This window comes from Nycticebus coucang, chromosome 12, assembly GCF_027406575.1.
Source record: "Nycticebus coucang isolate mNycCou1 chromosome 12, mNycCou1.pri, whole genome shotgun sequence".
NCBI lineage: Eukaryota > Metazoa > Chordata > Mammalia > Primates > Lorisidae > Nycticebus > Nycticebus coucang.
In genome coordinates, this window is record NC_069791.1 from 9,342,540 (window position 1) to 9,358,614 (window position 16,075).

The window sequence follows — 16,075 nt, forward strand, 5'->3', positions numbered from 1 at the left end:
AGCAAAAGACCATTGCATTTTGGGATAAGAATATCTGGCAAGAAGCCAGCATCACTATATCTGTATGGTTCTTGGGCACCTACTTTTTTTTTGTTGTTGTTGTTGCAGTTTTTGGCCGGGGTTGGGTTTGAACCCACCACCTCCAGCATATGGGGCCAGCGCCCTACTCCTTTGGAGCCACAGGTGGCGCCCCCTTGGGCACCTACTGACATGAACCCCAACTTACGGTTGACACAGCTTGACAAGGTCCTGGTCAGTAGTGCCTGGCTGCAATCCTCGGATGTATAGGTTGGTTTTGCTCAGCTGGTCACTTCCGTTGCTTCCACTGCTGCTGTTAGGGGTGCTGTTACTTGAACTAGGCGGTACCATCTGCTGCGCCAATGACATATATGGCTATGGGGAGACATGAGGAAAAGGTAAGAAGGATTATATGTTTAGATGCTGAAGAGTGAGGAAGATCTTGAACCCCTGGAAAAAATTATTCCAAACTTTAACAGCAATAAACTCAATAGGATAATTAAATTAAAAAAGAGAGAGAGAGAGATGGGGCTCAGTGGCTCATGGCTCACACCTATAATCCTAGCACTTTGGGGGGCCAGGCAGGAGGAATGCGTGAGACCAGGAGTTTGAGACCAGCCTATGCAACATAACAAGACCCTGTCTCTAAAAAACAATTTTTTTTTTTTTTTTTTGTGGTTTTTGGCCGGGGCTGGGTTTGAACCCGCCACCTCCGGCATATGGGACTGGCGCCCTACTCACTGAGCCACAGGCGCAGCCTAAAAAACAATTGTTAAAAATTAGCCAGGCATGATGGCATCTGCCTATCTGAGGTGGGAGGATCACTTGAGCCCAAAGTTTAAGGTTATAGTGAGCTACAATAAAATTTCTTTTTAAGAGACAGAATCTCGGGCGGCGCCTATGGCTCAGTGAGTAGGGCACCGGCCCCATATGCCGAGGGTGGCGGGTTCAAACCCAGCCCCTGCCAAACTGCAACAAAAAAATAGCCGGGCGTTGTGGCGGGCGCCTGTAGTCCCAGCTGCTCGGGAGGCTGAGGCAAGAGAATCGCGTAAGCCCAAGAGTTAGAGGTTGCTGTGAGCCATGTGACGCCACGGCACTCTACCCGAGGGCGGTACAGTGAGACTCTGTCTCTACAAAAAAAAAAAAAAAAAAAGAGAGACAGAGTCTCACTTTGTCGCCCTCAGTAGAGTGCTGTAGCATCACAGCTCACAGAAACCTCCAGCTCTTGGACTTAGGTAATTCTCTTGCCTCAGCCTCCCGAGTAGCTGGGACTATAGGCACCTGCCACAACACCTGGCTATTTTTTTTTTTGCTGTTGTTGCAGTTTGGCCGGGGCTGGGTTCAAACCCACCACCCTCGGTATATGGGGCTGGCGCCCTACTCACTGAGCCACAAGCACTGCCCTAGTGAGCTACAATCTTGCCACTGCACTCCTGCATTCCAGCCTGAGCAAGATCCTCTCTTTCAAAAGAAAAAGGAAAAAGAAAAAAATACCCAGAAATTCCTGTGCCACAAAATGAGAAAATATGCAAGGGTTCTACTCATCTTTCAGGATTGATGTGAGCCAGTCTAAAATTCTGAAAATATGGCCAGGCACAGTGGCTACCACAGTGACTACCTCTTAACACTCTGGGAGGTGGAGGCAGGTGGATTTCTTGAGCTCACGAGTTCGAGACCAGCCTGAGCGAAAGCGAGACCCCATCTCTACTAAAAATAGAAAAACTGAGGCAAGAAGAGGATCTCTTGAGCCCAAGAGTTGGAGGTTTCTGTGACGTTTGATGCCATGGCACTCACCTAGGGTGACAGCTTGAGACTGTCTCAAAAAAAAAAAAAAGATTCTGAAAATAAAGTAGTTTATATTATAGTGGAATGGGTTTTCTTTTTTTTTTTTTGAAACAGAGTCTCACTCCATCGCCCTGGCTAGAGTGCCATGGTGTCATCATAATTCACAGCAACCTCAAATTCTTGGGCTCAAGCAATCCTCTTGCCTCAGCCTCCCATGTAGCTGGGACTACACTACACTATAGTTGCGCACACTATAACACCAGGCTAATTTTTCTATTTGTAGTAGAGATGGGGACTCACTCTTGCTCAGGCTGGTCTCGAATTCCTGAGCTCAGGTAATCCACCTGCCTCAGCCTCCCAGACTGCGGGATTACAGGCGTGAGCCACTGCGCCCGGCCAGTACACCCCTCTCTTTGCCAGCAAAGTTCTGGTTTCGAAGTTCTGGCACTCACATTAGGATTTCCCACACAGAACAGTCTATGTATCAGATAAACATGTATTACTCTTCTATGATGATGGTGATAGTCATGTGATACAGTGAACATGGGCAGAGCAATGCATGGCCTTGTGCATGTTTTTACTTTATTTTATTTTTGTGAGACAGAGTCTCCTTATGTCGCCCTCGGTAGAGTGCTGTGACGTCAGAGCTCACAGCAACCTCAAACTCTTGGGCTTGAGCAATTCTCTTGCTTCAGCCTCCCAAGTAGCATGTGTGTTTTTTGTTTGTTTGTTTTTGTAGAGACAGAGTCTCATTTTATCACCCTCAGTAGAGTGCGGTGACATCATAGTTCACAGCAACTTCCAACTCCTGGGCTTAGGCGATTCTCTTGCCTCAGCCTCCCGAGTAGCTGGGACTACAGGCACCTGCCACAACACCGGGCTATTTTCTGTTGCAGTTTGGCCGGGCCCGGGTATGAACCTGCCACTCTCAGTATATGGGGCCGGCACGCTACCCACTGAGCCACAGGCACCGCCAGCATGTACGTGTTTTTAAACAGCTTTCAGGTGACAGTACAAAATGAAGCGTATAAACCCTAACATCGTACTGCCACTGTTAGAAATGGAAGTATTCGCTTTAAGAATCACTTTGTAGGGCGGCGCCTGTGGCTCAGTGAGTAGGGCGCCAGCCCCATATGCCGAGGGTGGCGGGTTCAAACCCAGCCCCAGCCAAACCACAACAAAAAAAATAGCCGGGCGTTGTGGCGGGCGCCTGTAGTCCCAGCTGCTTGGGAGGCTGAGGCAAGAGAATCGCGTAAGCCCAAGAGCTGGAGGTTGCTGTGAGCTGTGTGACGCCACGGCACTCTACCCGAGGGCGGTACAGTGAGACTCTGTCTCTAAAAAAAAAAAAAAAAAAGAATCACTTTGTAGGGTTGCGTCTGTAGCTCAAAGGAGTAGGGCGCTGGCCCCATATGCCGGAGGTGGTGGGTTCAAGCCCAGCGCCGGCCAAAAACTGCAACAAAAAAAAAAAAAAAAAAAAAGAATCACTTTGTAATTTCCATCGAATTATCAGCTCTGCAGTAGCGATCAAATACTGGTCTGTCTGTGATCCTCCCGCCTCAGCCTCCCTAGTAGCTGGGACTACTCAGGAGTAGTCTTATCGCATGCCATGACACCCAGCTAACTTTTCTACTTTTTGTAGAAATGGGGTCTCGCTATGCTGCTCAGACTGGTCTCAAACTCCTGGCCTCAAGCAATCCTCTCACCCTGGCCTACCAAAGCATTAGGATTACAGGTGTGAGCAACCCCATTTGCCACAAAGCTCCATGTCTTTTTTTTTTGTTTTTGAAACAGTCTCACTTTGTCACCCTCCATGGAGTGTGGGGCATCACAGCTCATAGCAACCTCCAACTCTTGGGCTTAAGCAATTCTCTTGCCTCAGCCTCCCAAGTAGGTGGGACTACAGGCACTTGCCACAACACCTGGCTTTTTATTTATTTATTTTTTCTTTTAGAGACGAGATCTCACTCTGGCTCAGGCTGGTCTCAAACTCCGGAGCTCAGGTAATCCACCTGCCTTGGCCTCCCAGAGTGTTAGAATTACAAGCACCATGTCTATTAATGTGCTTTGTACAAAAGCATCTCTTCAGAGTTTCTGAATCCAGGTTTGCACAGTGCCCATACTATAGCCAATGAGTTTTATTCAAGCTGTGATTATTGCTAATTGAAAACTTTCGAACCCGCCATCTCTGGTGTTATGTGGCTGGCACCCTAGCCACTGAGCTACAAGTGCCGAGCCGAGGGTACACTTTTAAAAAAAAATGGACTCCTGGGCGGCACCTGTGGCTCAGTGAGCAGGGTGCTGGCCCCATATACCGAGGGTGGCGGGTTCAAACCCAGCCCCGGCCAAACGGCAACAAAAAAATAGCCAGGCGTTGTGGCGGGCGCCTGTAGTCCCAGCTACTCGGGAGGCTGAGGCAGGAAAATTGACTAAGCCCAGGAGCTGGAGGTTGCTGTGAGCTGTGTGACACCATGGCATTCTACCGAGGGCAATAAAGTGAAAACTCTATCTCTACAAACAAAAACATGGACTCCACTTTACAAAAAGACTCCTAATTGAAAACGAATACTGGCAGGGTATCTCAGGCCTATAATTTTGGCACTTTAGGAGGCCAAGGCAAGAGGATCACTTGAATTCAGGAGTTCAAGACAAGCCTGATCAACACAGAGAGATCTCATCTCTACAGAAACTTAAAAAAATTAGCCAGGCATGGTAGTATACAACTGTAGTCACAGCTACTTGGGACACTGAGGCAGGAGGATTGCTTAACCTCAAGAGTTTGAGGTTGCTGTGAGCTATGATGATGCCACCACTTGACAGCCTGGGCAACAGAGTAAGACCTGTCTCAAAACAAACAGAAAGGGGAGGCAGAGGCAGGAGATTCGCTTGAGCCCAGGAGTTGGAGGTTGCTGTGAGCTGTGATGCCACAGCTCTCTACCCAGGGCAACAGCTTGAGGTTCTGTCTCAAAAACAAACAAACAAACAAACAAACAGAATAACTACAAAAGGCTTGGTGCCCATAGCTCAATGGTTAGGCCGCTGGCCACATTATACCAGGGCTCGTGGGTTCAAACCCGGCCCAGGCCTGATAAACAATAATGACAACTGCAACAACAACAAAATAGCCAGGCGTTGGCTCAGCGCCTATAGCTCAGAGGCTAGAGTGCCAGCCATATTACATTGACCAGAGCTGGTAGGTTCGAACCCATCCCAGGCCTGCCAAACAACAATGACAACTACAACCAAAAAATAGCTGGACGTTGTGGCAGGTGTCTGTAGTTCCAGGTACTTGGGAGGCTGAAGCAAGAGAATCGCTTAAGCCTAAGAGTTTGAGGTTGCTGTGAGCTAAGACAACACAGCACTCTAACAAGGTCAACAAAATAAGACTCTGTCTCAAAAAATAAAAAAATATGGCTCGGCACCTGTGGCTCAAGCGGCTAAGGCACCAGCCACATACACATGAGCTGGTGAGTTCAAATCCAGCCTGGGCCAGCCAGACAACACTGACGGCTGCAACCAAAAAATAGCCAGGCATTGTGGCCGGCGCCTATAGTCCCAGCTACTTGGGAGGCGGAGTCAGGAGAATCGCTTGAGCCCAGGAGTTGGAAGTTGCTGTGAGCTGTGATATCGCAGCACTCTACCCAGGGCAACAGCTTGAGGCTCTGTCTCAAAAAAAATAAAAATAAAAATAAAAAAAATAAAAAATTTGATGAGGTTGGTTGGAGAGGACATTCCAACCATGGAAACTATTTTGAGACATTAGGCTAGCACAGGGAGCATAGAATTTGGCCTAGGTTGGTGTCACCCTACTTCATTTCCAGGTAGAAAAGTCACAGATAAATATATCTTATTGGGCAGCACCTGTGGCTCAGTGAGAAGGGCACTGGCCCCATATACCAAGGGTGGCGGGTTTGAACCCAGCCCCAGCCAAACTGCAACAAAAAATAGCCAGGCATTGTGGTGGGCACCTGTAGTCCCAACTACTCGGAAGGCTGAGGCAAGAGAATCGCCTAACCCCAAGAGCTGGAGGTTGCTGTGAGCTGTGATGCCACAGCACTTTACCAAGGGCAACAAAGTGAGACTCTGTCAATAAAAAAAATAATAATAATAAATATATATATCTTATTGAAGATCAAGCATATCAGAGAAAGAAAGGGATGTTGCCTGCACTTTGCCTTTCTGAAAACACCACCACCACCACAAAACAAAGGAATCTCTGGAACGCACAGAAAGCCTGAGGCAGAAACATACATACCAGATAACTGCCTGGCATAGCATATTTTTAAAGTATATACCCAGATGATCAAAAATTATTTTACAACAAAGACATTTGCACCAGAATGTTTATTGCAGTCCAATTCATAACAGCCAAGACATGGAAACAGTCCAACTGCCCATCAACCCACAAATGAGTTAACAAATCGTGCTATATGTACACTATGGAATACTACGCAGCCATAAACAGGATGGACACTTCACATCTTTTATGTTTACCTGGATGGAGCTGGAACATATTCTTTTTCTTTTTTTTTTCAGAGTCTCACTGTACCGCCCTTGGTAGAGTGCCGTGGCGTCACACGGCTCACAGCAACCTCTAACTCTTGGGCCTACGCGATTCTCTTGCCTCAGCCTCCCGAGCAGCTGGGACTACAGGCGCCTGCCACAACATTCGGCTATTTTTTTTTGTTGTTGCAGTTTGGCTGGGGCTGGGTTTGAACCCACCACCCTCGGCATACGGGGCCGGCGTCCTACCCACTGAGCCACAGGTGCCGCCCTGGAACATATTCTTCTTAGCAAAATATCTCAAGAATGGGAAAAAAAGTATCCAATGTACTCAATACTACTATAAAATCAATATATAACCACCTACATACTCATACGAATGGCAAAACATAACTATAGTCCAGAAAGTAGAAGGGAAGAGGAGAGAGAGGGGAGAAGAGGGGGGATAAGGGAGGAGAGAGAATATTTGGGGGGACCTCACCTAATGTGCATGATGCAATGGTACATTTTAAAACTATTAAGAAATGAGTATAAAAAAAAAGAAATGAGTATAATTGTGATGGATGTGTTACTTAGTTCAACGTAAACATTTCACATTGTATATCAAAGCAGTACCCTGAGCCCCATAAATGCATCAATGTACAAAGTTATGATTTAATAAAAAATAATTTAAAAAAAGTAGACTCTCAGCACTTTCTACTCTTTCTTCTTAGATCAAATAAATCTGACACTATCTCCACCTCATCTCCTACCCTCTTCTTTTTTGTGGTTCTTTTTTCTTTTTTTGAGACAGAGTCTCATTATGTCGCCCTCAGTAGAGTGCTATGGCATGATCAGCTCACAGCAACCTCAAACTCTTGGGCTCAAGCAGTTCTCTTGCCTCAGCCTCCCAAGTAGCTGGGACTTCAGGTGCCCACCACAACACCTGGCTATTTTTTGTTGTTGTTGCAGTTGTCATTGTTGTTTAGCTGGCCCACGCTGGGTTCGAACCCACCAACTTGGGTGTATGTGGCTGGTGCCATAAACTGAACCGTGGGTACTGAACCGTGTGGCTTTTTTTTTTTTTTTTTTTTTTTTGCAGTTTTTGGCCAGGGCCAGGTTTGAACCCGCCGCCTCCAGTATATGGGGCCGGTGCCCTACTCCTTTGAGCCACAGGCACCACCTTTTAGTTGTTGTTGTTGTTGAGATAGACTGTCACTCTGTTACCCTGGGTAGAGTGCTGTGGCATCATGGCTCACAGCATCCTCAAACTTGGGCTCAAGCGATCCTCTTGTCCAGGTTCCCAATTAGCTGAGACTGCCGGTGCCTGCTGTCACACCTAGCTATTTTTTCTATTTTTAGTAGAGACAGGGTCTCCAGCTTGCTCAGGCTGGTCTCAAACTCCTGAGCACAAACAATCCACCTGCCTTGGTCTCCCAGAGCGCTAGGATTATAAGTGTGAACCTTGACACTAGGCTGGTTTTTCTATTTTTAGTCAAACAGGATATTGCTTTTCATCAGACTGATCTTAACCTCCGACCTCAAGAGATCCTCTAGCCTCAGCCTCCTAAAGTAATAGAATTACAGGTGTGAGCCACTGTGCCTGGCTCACACTGACATTTTAAAATCCTGAGCCAAAATGACTATAGACTCCTTGGTCAAGCACACAGCCACATTTTGCTCAGGAATCCACTTGCCCTTCCAAATCCACTCACTACTCTTGGCTACTTCGCCTTATGCCCTGGGAAACTGACTATATGATGTGCACAAGCCAGCTTTCTTCCCTGTCTTCCAGTTGGGTTTGGTTAACCAGATGTACAAGGCTCTCTGAAAAGTATCCAGCCAAGTAATATGAAAAATAGAGACTTTCTGGACAGCTCTCATGTGTCAGAAGAAGATTACAGGGCAGGAGGATAATGAGATCAGAGTATTTATTTCCCCAGCTACTTCCTGTGCCAGGGCACCTCTACTAAAGTCCAGAGTTCTCTCCATATGGCTGCTCTCAAATTCTGATAATCTCTCTCAATCCCTTGCCCCTTTGGAGCTAGAGGTAATGCAGGCTCCACATTTACTACTGACCTTGGAGTATACTCCTCTCTCATACTGGGCTCCTAAAGCCCTTTGTAAATAGTCTCTTTATTAAACCTTTCTAAGCTACTCAGCTTGGATGTACTGTATGTTTCCTTTTGGGACCCTGAATGATGAACCAACCTTTCTACCATATTTACTCAGGTGGAGCAGGATTTATGCCAGAAACTGTCAATAAAACTCTGCTTTCTGGCTCAGCGCCCAGAAATAGCACAATGGTTACGTTGCCAGCCACATGCATCAAGGCTGGCTGGTTCGAGCCCAGCCCAGGGCAGCTAAACAACAATGACATCTGCAACAAAAAATAGCTGGGCATTGTGGCGGGCGCCTATAGTCCCAGCTACTCGGGAGGCTGAGGCAAGAGACTCTCTTAAGCCCAAGAGTTTGAGGTTGCCATGAGCTGTGACACCACCACACTTTACCAAGGGGGACATGGTAAGACTCTGTCTCAAAAAAACAAAACTCTGCTTGCTTCAAGATTGGATAAATAACCTCCTCACAATGCAAAAATCATTAAGGCATGGCTTAATGCAGAATTCTGTTCTATATCTATTTCTTTAGGCCCTTAATTGTGTCTTGAATTCTATTACATATATGATTTCATTTGGCATCCCAACAACTCTGTGAAATGGAATAGATTATTCCCCTTTTAAAATGAGGAAAGTGGCTTGGTGCCTGTAGCTCAAGTGGCTAAGGTGCCAGCCACATATACTGGAGCTGGTGAGTTTGAATCCAGCCTTGGCCTGCCAAACAACAATGACAACTCTAACCAAAAAATAGCCAGGCGTTGTGGCTGGCGCGTGTAGTCCCAGCTACCTTGGGAGGCTGAGGCAAGAGAATCACCTAAGCCCAAGAGCTGGAGGTTGCTGTGAGCTGTGATGCCACTGCACTCTACTGAGGGCAACAAATTGAGACTCTGTCTCAAAAATAAATAAATAAATAAAATGAGGAAAGTGAGCCAGGTGAGGTGGCTCATGCCTATAATCCTAGCACTCTAGGAGGCCAAAGGAGGTGGATCACTTGAGCTCAGGATTTCCAGAGCAGCTTAAGTAAGAACAAGACCCCATCTCTACTAAAAATAGAAAAAACTAGCCAGCAGTTGTGGCAGGTGCCTGTAGTCCTAGCTACTTGGGAGGCTGAGGCAAGAGGATGGCTTGAGCCAAGGAGTTTGAGGTTGCTGTGAGCTATGATGCCACAGCACTCTACCCAGGGTGACAGAGTGAGACCCTGTCCCAAAAAATGGAAACTGAGGCTCAGACTTATTTCAACATTCCTTCTGTTATAACATTCTACTTTTCTCTAACCCTCACAAATACCAACAGAATCCAAACTAGGGCAAAAGCTAAGTCAACAAAGTAGCCCTTTATGTGACTCAACATCCTTTATTTTTCTCTTCTGGAGAAAGAAGAGGGTTTTGTTTTTGTTGTTGTTTATTTGTTTTAGGAGATGGAGTCTTGCTATGTAACCCAGACTGTAGTGCAGTGGCTACTCACAGGCCCAACCATAGCTCACTGCAGCCTCAAGGAGTCTCAAGGACTCCTAAGTAACAGGGACTAGCCATGCAATACGATGAAAGCTGAAAAAATAACAATTCTAAGTTCCTGGAAACAAGTAATGTCTACTCAGAGTAGAACATTTCGAACAAAGGCATCTGAACCATGAATTAATTGGGAAGTCAAAAAATCTCTTACAGGGGCGGTGCCTGTGGCTCAAAGGAGTAGGGTGCCGGCCCCGTATGCTGGAGGTGGTGGATTTAAACCCAGCCCCGGCCAAAAACTGCAAAAAAAAAACCTCTTACAGGCTTGGCACCTGTAGCTCAAGCGGCTAGGGCGCCAGCCACATACACCAGAGCTGGCGGGTTCAAATCCTGCCTGGGCCCGCCAAACAACAATGACAACTATAACCCCCCCAAAAAAATCTCTTACATATACAATACTAATACTTATACAGATGAACTGCAGCAAGAATCCTCAGCTGCAGTACACAGCAACAGTGTGATAGGTACAGCCTTTTAGACATGCTGAGGTTTTTCTTGTTTGTTTGTTTGGAGATAGAGACTCACTCTGTCACCCTGGGTAGAGGGCCATGACATCATAGCTCACACAACTTTGTTTTGAGACACAGCCTCAAGCTGTCACCCTGGGTAGAGTACAGTGGCATCACAGCTCACAGCAACCTCCAACTCCTAGGCTCAAGCGATTCTCCTGCCTCCGCCTCCCAAGTAGCTGGGACTACAGACGCCCGCCACAACGCCTGGCTATTTTTTGGTTGCAACTGTCATTGTTGTTTGGCGGGCCCAGGCTGGATTCAAACCCGCCAGCTCAGGTGTATGTGGCTGGTGCCTTAGCCGCTTGAGCCACAGGCACCGAGCCATAGCACACACAACTTCAAACTCCTGGGCTCAAGTGATCCTCCTGCCTCAGCCTCCTGAGTAGTTGGGACTACAGGAGCCCACCACCAGATCTTGAACTCCTAAGCTCAAGCAATCTGCCTGTCTCAGCCTCCCAGAGTACTAAGAATGACAGGCATGAGCCACCACATCTGGCCAGGATCTTTGACTTTTGAAGGTTTACCAGTTTAAGTCTGAACACAACTGCCAGTTGCTTGGAGAGGACATAGGTGGGACACTAGTGAGTCCCTGCTGGGTGTTATTGTGCATTAGTAAACTCCATGTGAGACACAATAGCAGCAGCATTAGAGCTTGGTGGCCTACAGAGGCACTAAGTAGGCGAAGTACAGGGTGGCCATAAGTTTGTATGCAATTTCAAATAGTGTACAGGGCAGCGCTGTGTCTCAGTGGGTAGGGCGCTGGCCACAGACACTGAGGCTGGTGGGTTTGAATCTGGCCCTAGCCAGCCAAAACAACAATGACAACTGCACCCAAAAAATAGCGGAGTGTTGTGGCTTGTGCCTGTAGTCCCAGCTACTTTGGAGGCTGAGGAAAGAGAATTGCTTAAGCCCAACAGTTTAAGGTTGTTGTGATCTATGACACCACAGCACTCTACCCAGACTCTGTCTCAAAAAATAAATAAATATGCTCAGCACCTGTGGCTCAAGTGGCTAAGGCACCAGTCACATACACCTGAGCTGGCAGGTTTGAGTCCAGCCCGGGCCGGCCAAACAACAATGATGGGCGTTGTGGCGGGCACCTGTAGTCCCAGCTACTTGGGAGGCAGAGGCAGGAGAATTGCTTGAGCCCAGGACTTGGAGGTTTGCTGTGAGCTGTGATGCCACAGCATTCTACCCGGGGTGACAGCTTGAGGCTCTGTCTCAAAATAAATAAATAAATAAATAAAATAGTGTGCAATGTATAGCCGGGTGTTGTGGCGGGCGCCTGTAGTCCCAGCTACTCGGGAGGCTAAGGCAAGAGAATCGCTTGAGCTCAGGAGTTGGAGGTTGCTGTGAGCTGTGTGAGGCCACAGCACTCTACCAAGGGCCATAAAGTGAGACTCTGTCTCTACCAAAAAAAAAAATAGTGTGCAATTTAAAAGTGTACACCAACTTTCGGCCACCTTATATATTTGCTTGTCTTCCCCCATCCAGTTGCTTCAGATAGAAAAAAAGATAACACCAGCTTCTAGTTTATTTTACTCTACATTGTTATTTACTCTATTTTTATCATGTGACATCATTTCATTTTGGTCAGAAATACAGTGATTACAAACCACAGAAAGTCAGGAAAAACCAGCACCCTTCCTTCTGCCCCTCACACTACCCAGGCCAAGATACTCAGATTGGTAGATTAAGGATCTGGTTTTATCAAGGCCAAAACTCTCAAATTCCTGAAAAGATTTTGAACATTATAGAAATTTTTTTGTACAGTGCTGTGGCATCACAGCTCACAGCAACCTCTAACTCCAACATCATAGATCACAACAACCTTAACCTCTCTTGCCTTAGCCTCCCAAGTAGCTGGGACTATAGGCGCCCGCCACAACGCCTGGCTATTTTTTGTTGTTGTTGCAGTTTGGCCGGGGCTGGGTTCGAACCCACCACCCACGGTACACGGTACCCACTGAGCGACAGGCACCATCCCATATAGAAATATTTTTAATTCACAAAACATAAATGCTGGCAATGCTATGCAACTGAAGGGAGTGGCTTCATCCCAAGATATGAAAGTTCTGTGTTCTCAGTCTAGTTCAAGGTCAAAATAAGATGTTTATATGCAATCATCAGGGATATAAAGTTTATCCTTGTTCTAGCCTGCATTTTACAGGTCACAGAGAACTTTGGATATATAAATAGTCTCATATAATATGCATGGAAATACCTCCATCTCTAGAGAGATACACATGAAACAGTTAAAAATGATGGCCACTAGAAAGGGGAGCTAGGTAAATGGTGGGCAGGGGTGAAAAGAACTTTTCATTTTCTTTTTTTAACTTTTTTTTTTTGGTTGCAGTTTGGCCGGGGCTGGGTTTGAACCCTCCACCCTCGGTATATGGGGCTGGCGCCCTACTCGCTGAGCCACAGGTGCCGCCCTCTTTTTTTAACTTTTTGAGACAGAGTTTCACTCTGTCGCCCTGGGGTAGAGTGGCATGGAGTCATTGCTCACAACAACCTCAATCTCTTGGATTTAAGTAATCCTCTTGTCTCAGCCTCCAGAGTAGCTGGGACTACAGACGCCTGCCACAACACCTGGCCAATTTTCTATTTTTTAGTAGAGACGGCGTCTCGCTCTTGCTCAGGTTGGTCTCAAACTCCTGAGCTCAGGTGAACCACCTGCCTGGGCCTCCCAGAGTACTAGGATTACAGGCCTGAGCCACCTCACTCAGCCCTTTTCTTTTTTGGTAGATAGGATCTGACTTTGAGGCCTCAGTCGGAGTGCAGGAGCATCAGAATACATTGCATCCTTAAACTCCTGGGCTCAAGCGATTCTTCTGCCTTAGTCTTCTGAGTATGTAGGATTACAGGTGCCTGCCACCACACTCTGCTAAGTTTTCTATTATTTTGTAGAGAAGCGGTTTCACTCTTGCTCAGGGTGGTCTGGACTTCCTGGACTCAAGCAATCCTCCCATCTCAGCTTCCCAAAGTAGTAGAAATACAGGCATGAGCCATTGTGCCTGGTCAGGACATTTTCTTTATTTATATTTTTTCCTTTTTTTTTTTTGAGATAAGAGTCTCCCTCTGTTGCCCAGCCTGTTCCCAAGAGTGCAGTGGTACAATCATAACTGACTGCAATCTCAAACTCCTGGGCTCATGCAATCTTCCTGCCTCAGCCTTCCAAGTAGCTGCAACTATAGATGCATGCCACTACTTCCAGCTAATCTTTCTTACTTTTTTTTTATAAAGATGAGGTCTCATTATGTTACCCAGGCTAGTCTCATATATCTGGGCTCATTCCAAAGTATGGAATCCACCACAACTGGCCCATTTGTACATTTCTTATACCTTTTTGAACTTTTATACTTTGTCCATGTCTATATGTCTATTATCTACTTTTTTTTTTTTTTTTTGAGACAGAGCCTCAAGCTGTCTACCTGGGAAGAGTGCTGTAGCATCACAGCTCACAGCAACCTCCAACTCCTGGGCTCAAGGGATTCTCCTGCCTCCACCTCCCAAGTAGCTGGGACTACAGGCACCACAACACCTGGCTATTTTTTGGTTGCAGCTGTCGTTGTTTGGTGGGCCCTGGCTGGATTCAAACCTGCTAGCTCAGGTGTATGTGGCTGGTGCCTTAGCCGCTTAAGCCACAGGCACCCAGCCTATTATTTTATTATTATTATTTTTTGAGACAGCCTTATTTTGTCACCCTTGGTAGAGTGCTGTGGTGTCACAGCTCACAGCAACCTCCAGCTCTTGGGCTTAGGGGATTCTCTTGCCTCAGCCTCCCAAGTAGCTGGGACTATAGGCACCCACCACAATGCCTGGCTGTTTTTTGTTGCAGTTTGCCTGGGGCCAGGTTTGAACCCACCACCCTTGGTATATGGGGCCGGTGCCCTACTCACTGAGCCACAGGCACCACCCCCCAGCCTATTTTTTTAATCAATCAAGATTTTGCTCTATTGCCCAGATTGCAGTGGTACCATCATAGCTCACTGCAACCTCAAACTCCTGGGTTCAAGCATTCCTCCTGCCACAGTTTCCCTAGTAGCCATTGTGTACCACAATATCTGGCTAATTTTTTTTTTTTTTTTTGAGACACAGTCTCACTTTGTTGCCCCCACTAGAGTGCTGTGGAGTCATAGCTCTCAGCAACCTCAAACTCTTGGGCTCAAGCAATTCTCTTGCCTCAGCATCCCGAGTAGCTGGGACTATAGTCGCCCGCCACAGCGACCGGCTATTTTTAGAGACGGGGTCTGGCTCTAGCTCAGTGGTCTCAAAATTGTGAGTGCAGACAATCCATCTGCCTCTGCCTCCCAGAGTGCTAGGATTACAGGTGTGAGCCATCGAGTCCAGCCTGTCTGGCTAATTTTTCTATTTTTTGTAGAGATGGCGTCTCACTCTTGATTATCTAATTTTTAATTTTGTTCTTTTTTTTCTTATTCATCTATAGCCCATTCACTGGTAAATTATCTATTTTTTGAAAGTCTTTTAAAAGTCTGATAAATATTTATTAAAAACTAGGATAGAATATTAAAACACTTGAATCTATACAGCCTAACTCCTAAGCCCTAATTAACCTCTAATTCCTAACATACTTTGAATCTCAAAAAGACAGTGACCCAAATAGAACCAGTCCTAGGGAGAATGTTAACCAAGTTTATCAAACTCATCATCTTAATCTAAGTTTGGGAATGGGGTGGAGGCTGGAGGTAAGGGGTGAGTGGAAATGAGGATTAGTTGCTGAAGTGAGAACTGAATACCAAAAACCATTTATATAAACAAAGGGATAAGGTCTCCAAAAAAGGAGGAGAAAATTCTATTCCCTTCGTGGAGAGGCATATGAAAGATTATGTAAGAATTTCCACAGGGTCACACAGTCCACAGTCACATAAAAATCCTCAGCCCTCAGGCGGCGCCTGTGGCTCAGTCAGTAAGGCGCTGGCCCCATATACCGAGGGCAGTGGGTTCAAACCCAGCCCCGGCTGAACTGCAACCAAAAAATAGCCGGGCGTTGTGGCGGGCGCCTGTAGTCCCAGCTGCTCGGGAGGCTGAGGCAGGAGAATCACTTAAGCACAGGAGTTGGAGGTTGCTGTGAGCTGTGTGAGGCCATGGCACTCTACCAAGGGCCATAAAGTGAGACTCTGTCTCTACAAAAAAACAAAAAAAAATCCTCAGCCCTCTATATTCCAGGTTCATCATCTGTGGATTGAACCAATCAAAAATAATCAGGAAGGGCTAGGCTCCTGTAGCTCAAGCGGCTAAGGCGCCATTCACATACACCACAGCTGGTGGGTTCGAATCCAACCCGGGGCTGCCAAACAACAATGACAACTACAACCAAAAAATAGCCGACGTTGTGGCGGGCGCCTGTAGTTCCAGCTACTCAGGAAGCTGAGGCAAGAGAATCGCCTAAGCCCAGGAGTTGGAGGTTGCTGTGAGCAGTGTGATGCCACAGCACTCTACCAAGGGCAACAAAGTGAGACTCTGTCTCTACAAAAAGAAAAAAAAAAAAAACTCAGGAAAGGGTGGTGCCTGTGGCTCAAGGAGTAGGGCGCTGGCCCCATATATCAGGGGTGGTGGGTTCAAGCCCGGCCCTAGCCAAAACTGCAATAAATAAATAAATAAATAAATAAAATACTCAGGAAAAGGCAGTGCC

The 16,075-nt window shown here is 46.6% G+C and overlaps 1 protein-coding gene across 2 annotated transcripts in view; it reads right to left on the reverse strand.

The window, feature by feature from the left end:
• RBMS2 (RNA binding motif single stranded interacting protein 2) overlaps nucleotides 1-16,075 on the reverse strand; it is a 62,032-nt gene that overhangs the window by 29,750 nt on the left and 16,207 nt on the right. For both annotated transcript variants that reach the window (XR_008373456.1, XM_053557592.1), the window contains exon 2: nucleotides 227-393. Coding sequence is in view for 1 of the 2 variants with exons in the window: in XM_053557592.1 (XP_053413567.1) it covers nucleotides 227-393 (167 nt within the window). In the remaining variant the exon portion in view is untranslated. The remainder of the gene's footprint in view (nucleotides 1-226; nucleotides 394-16,075) is intronic.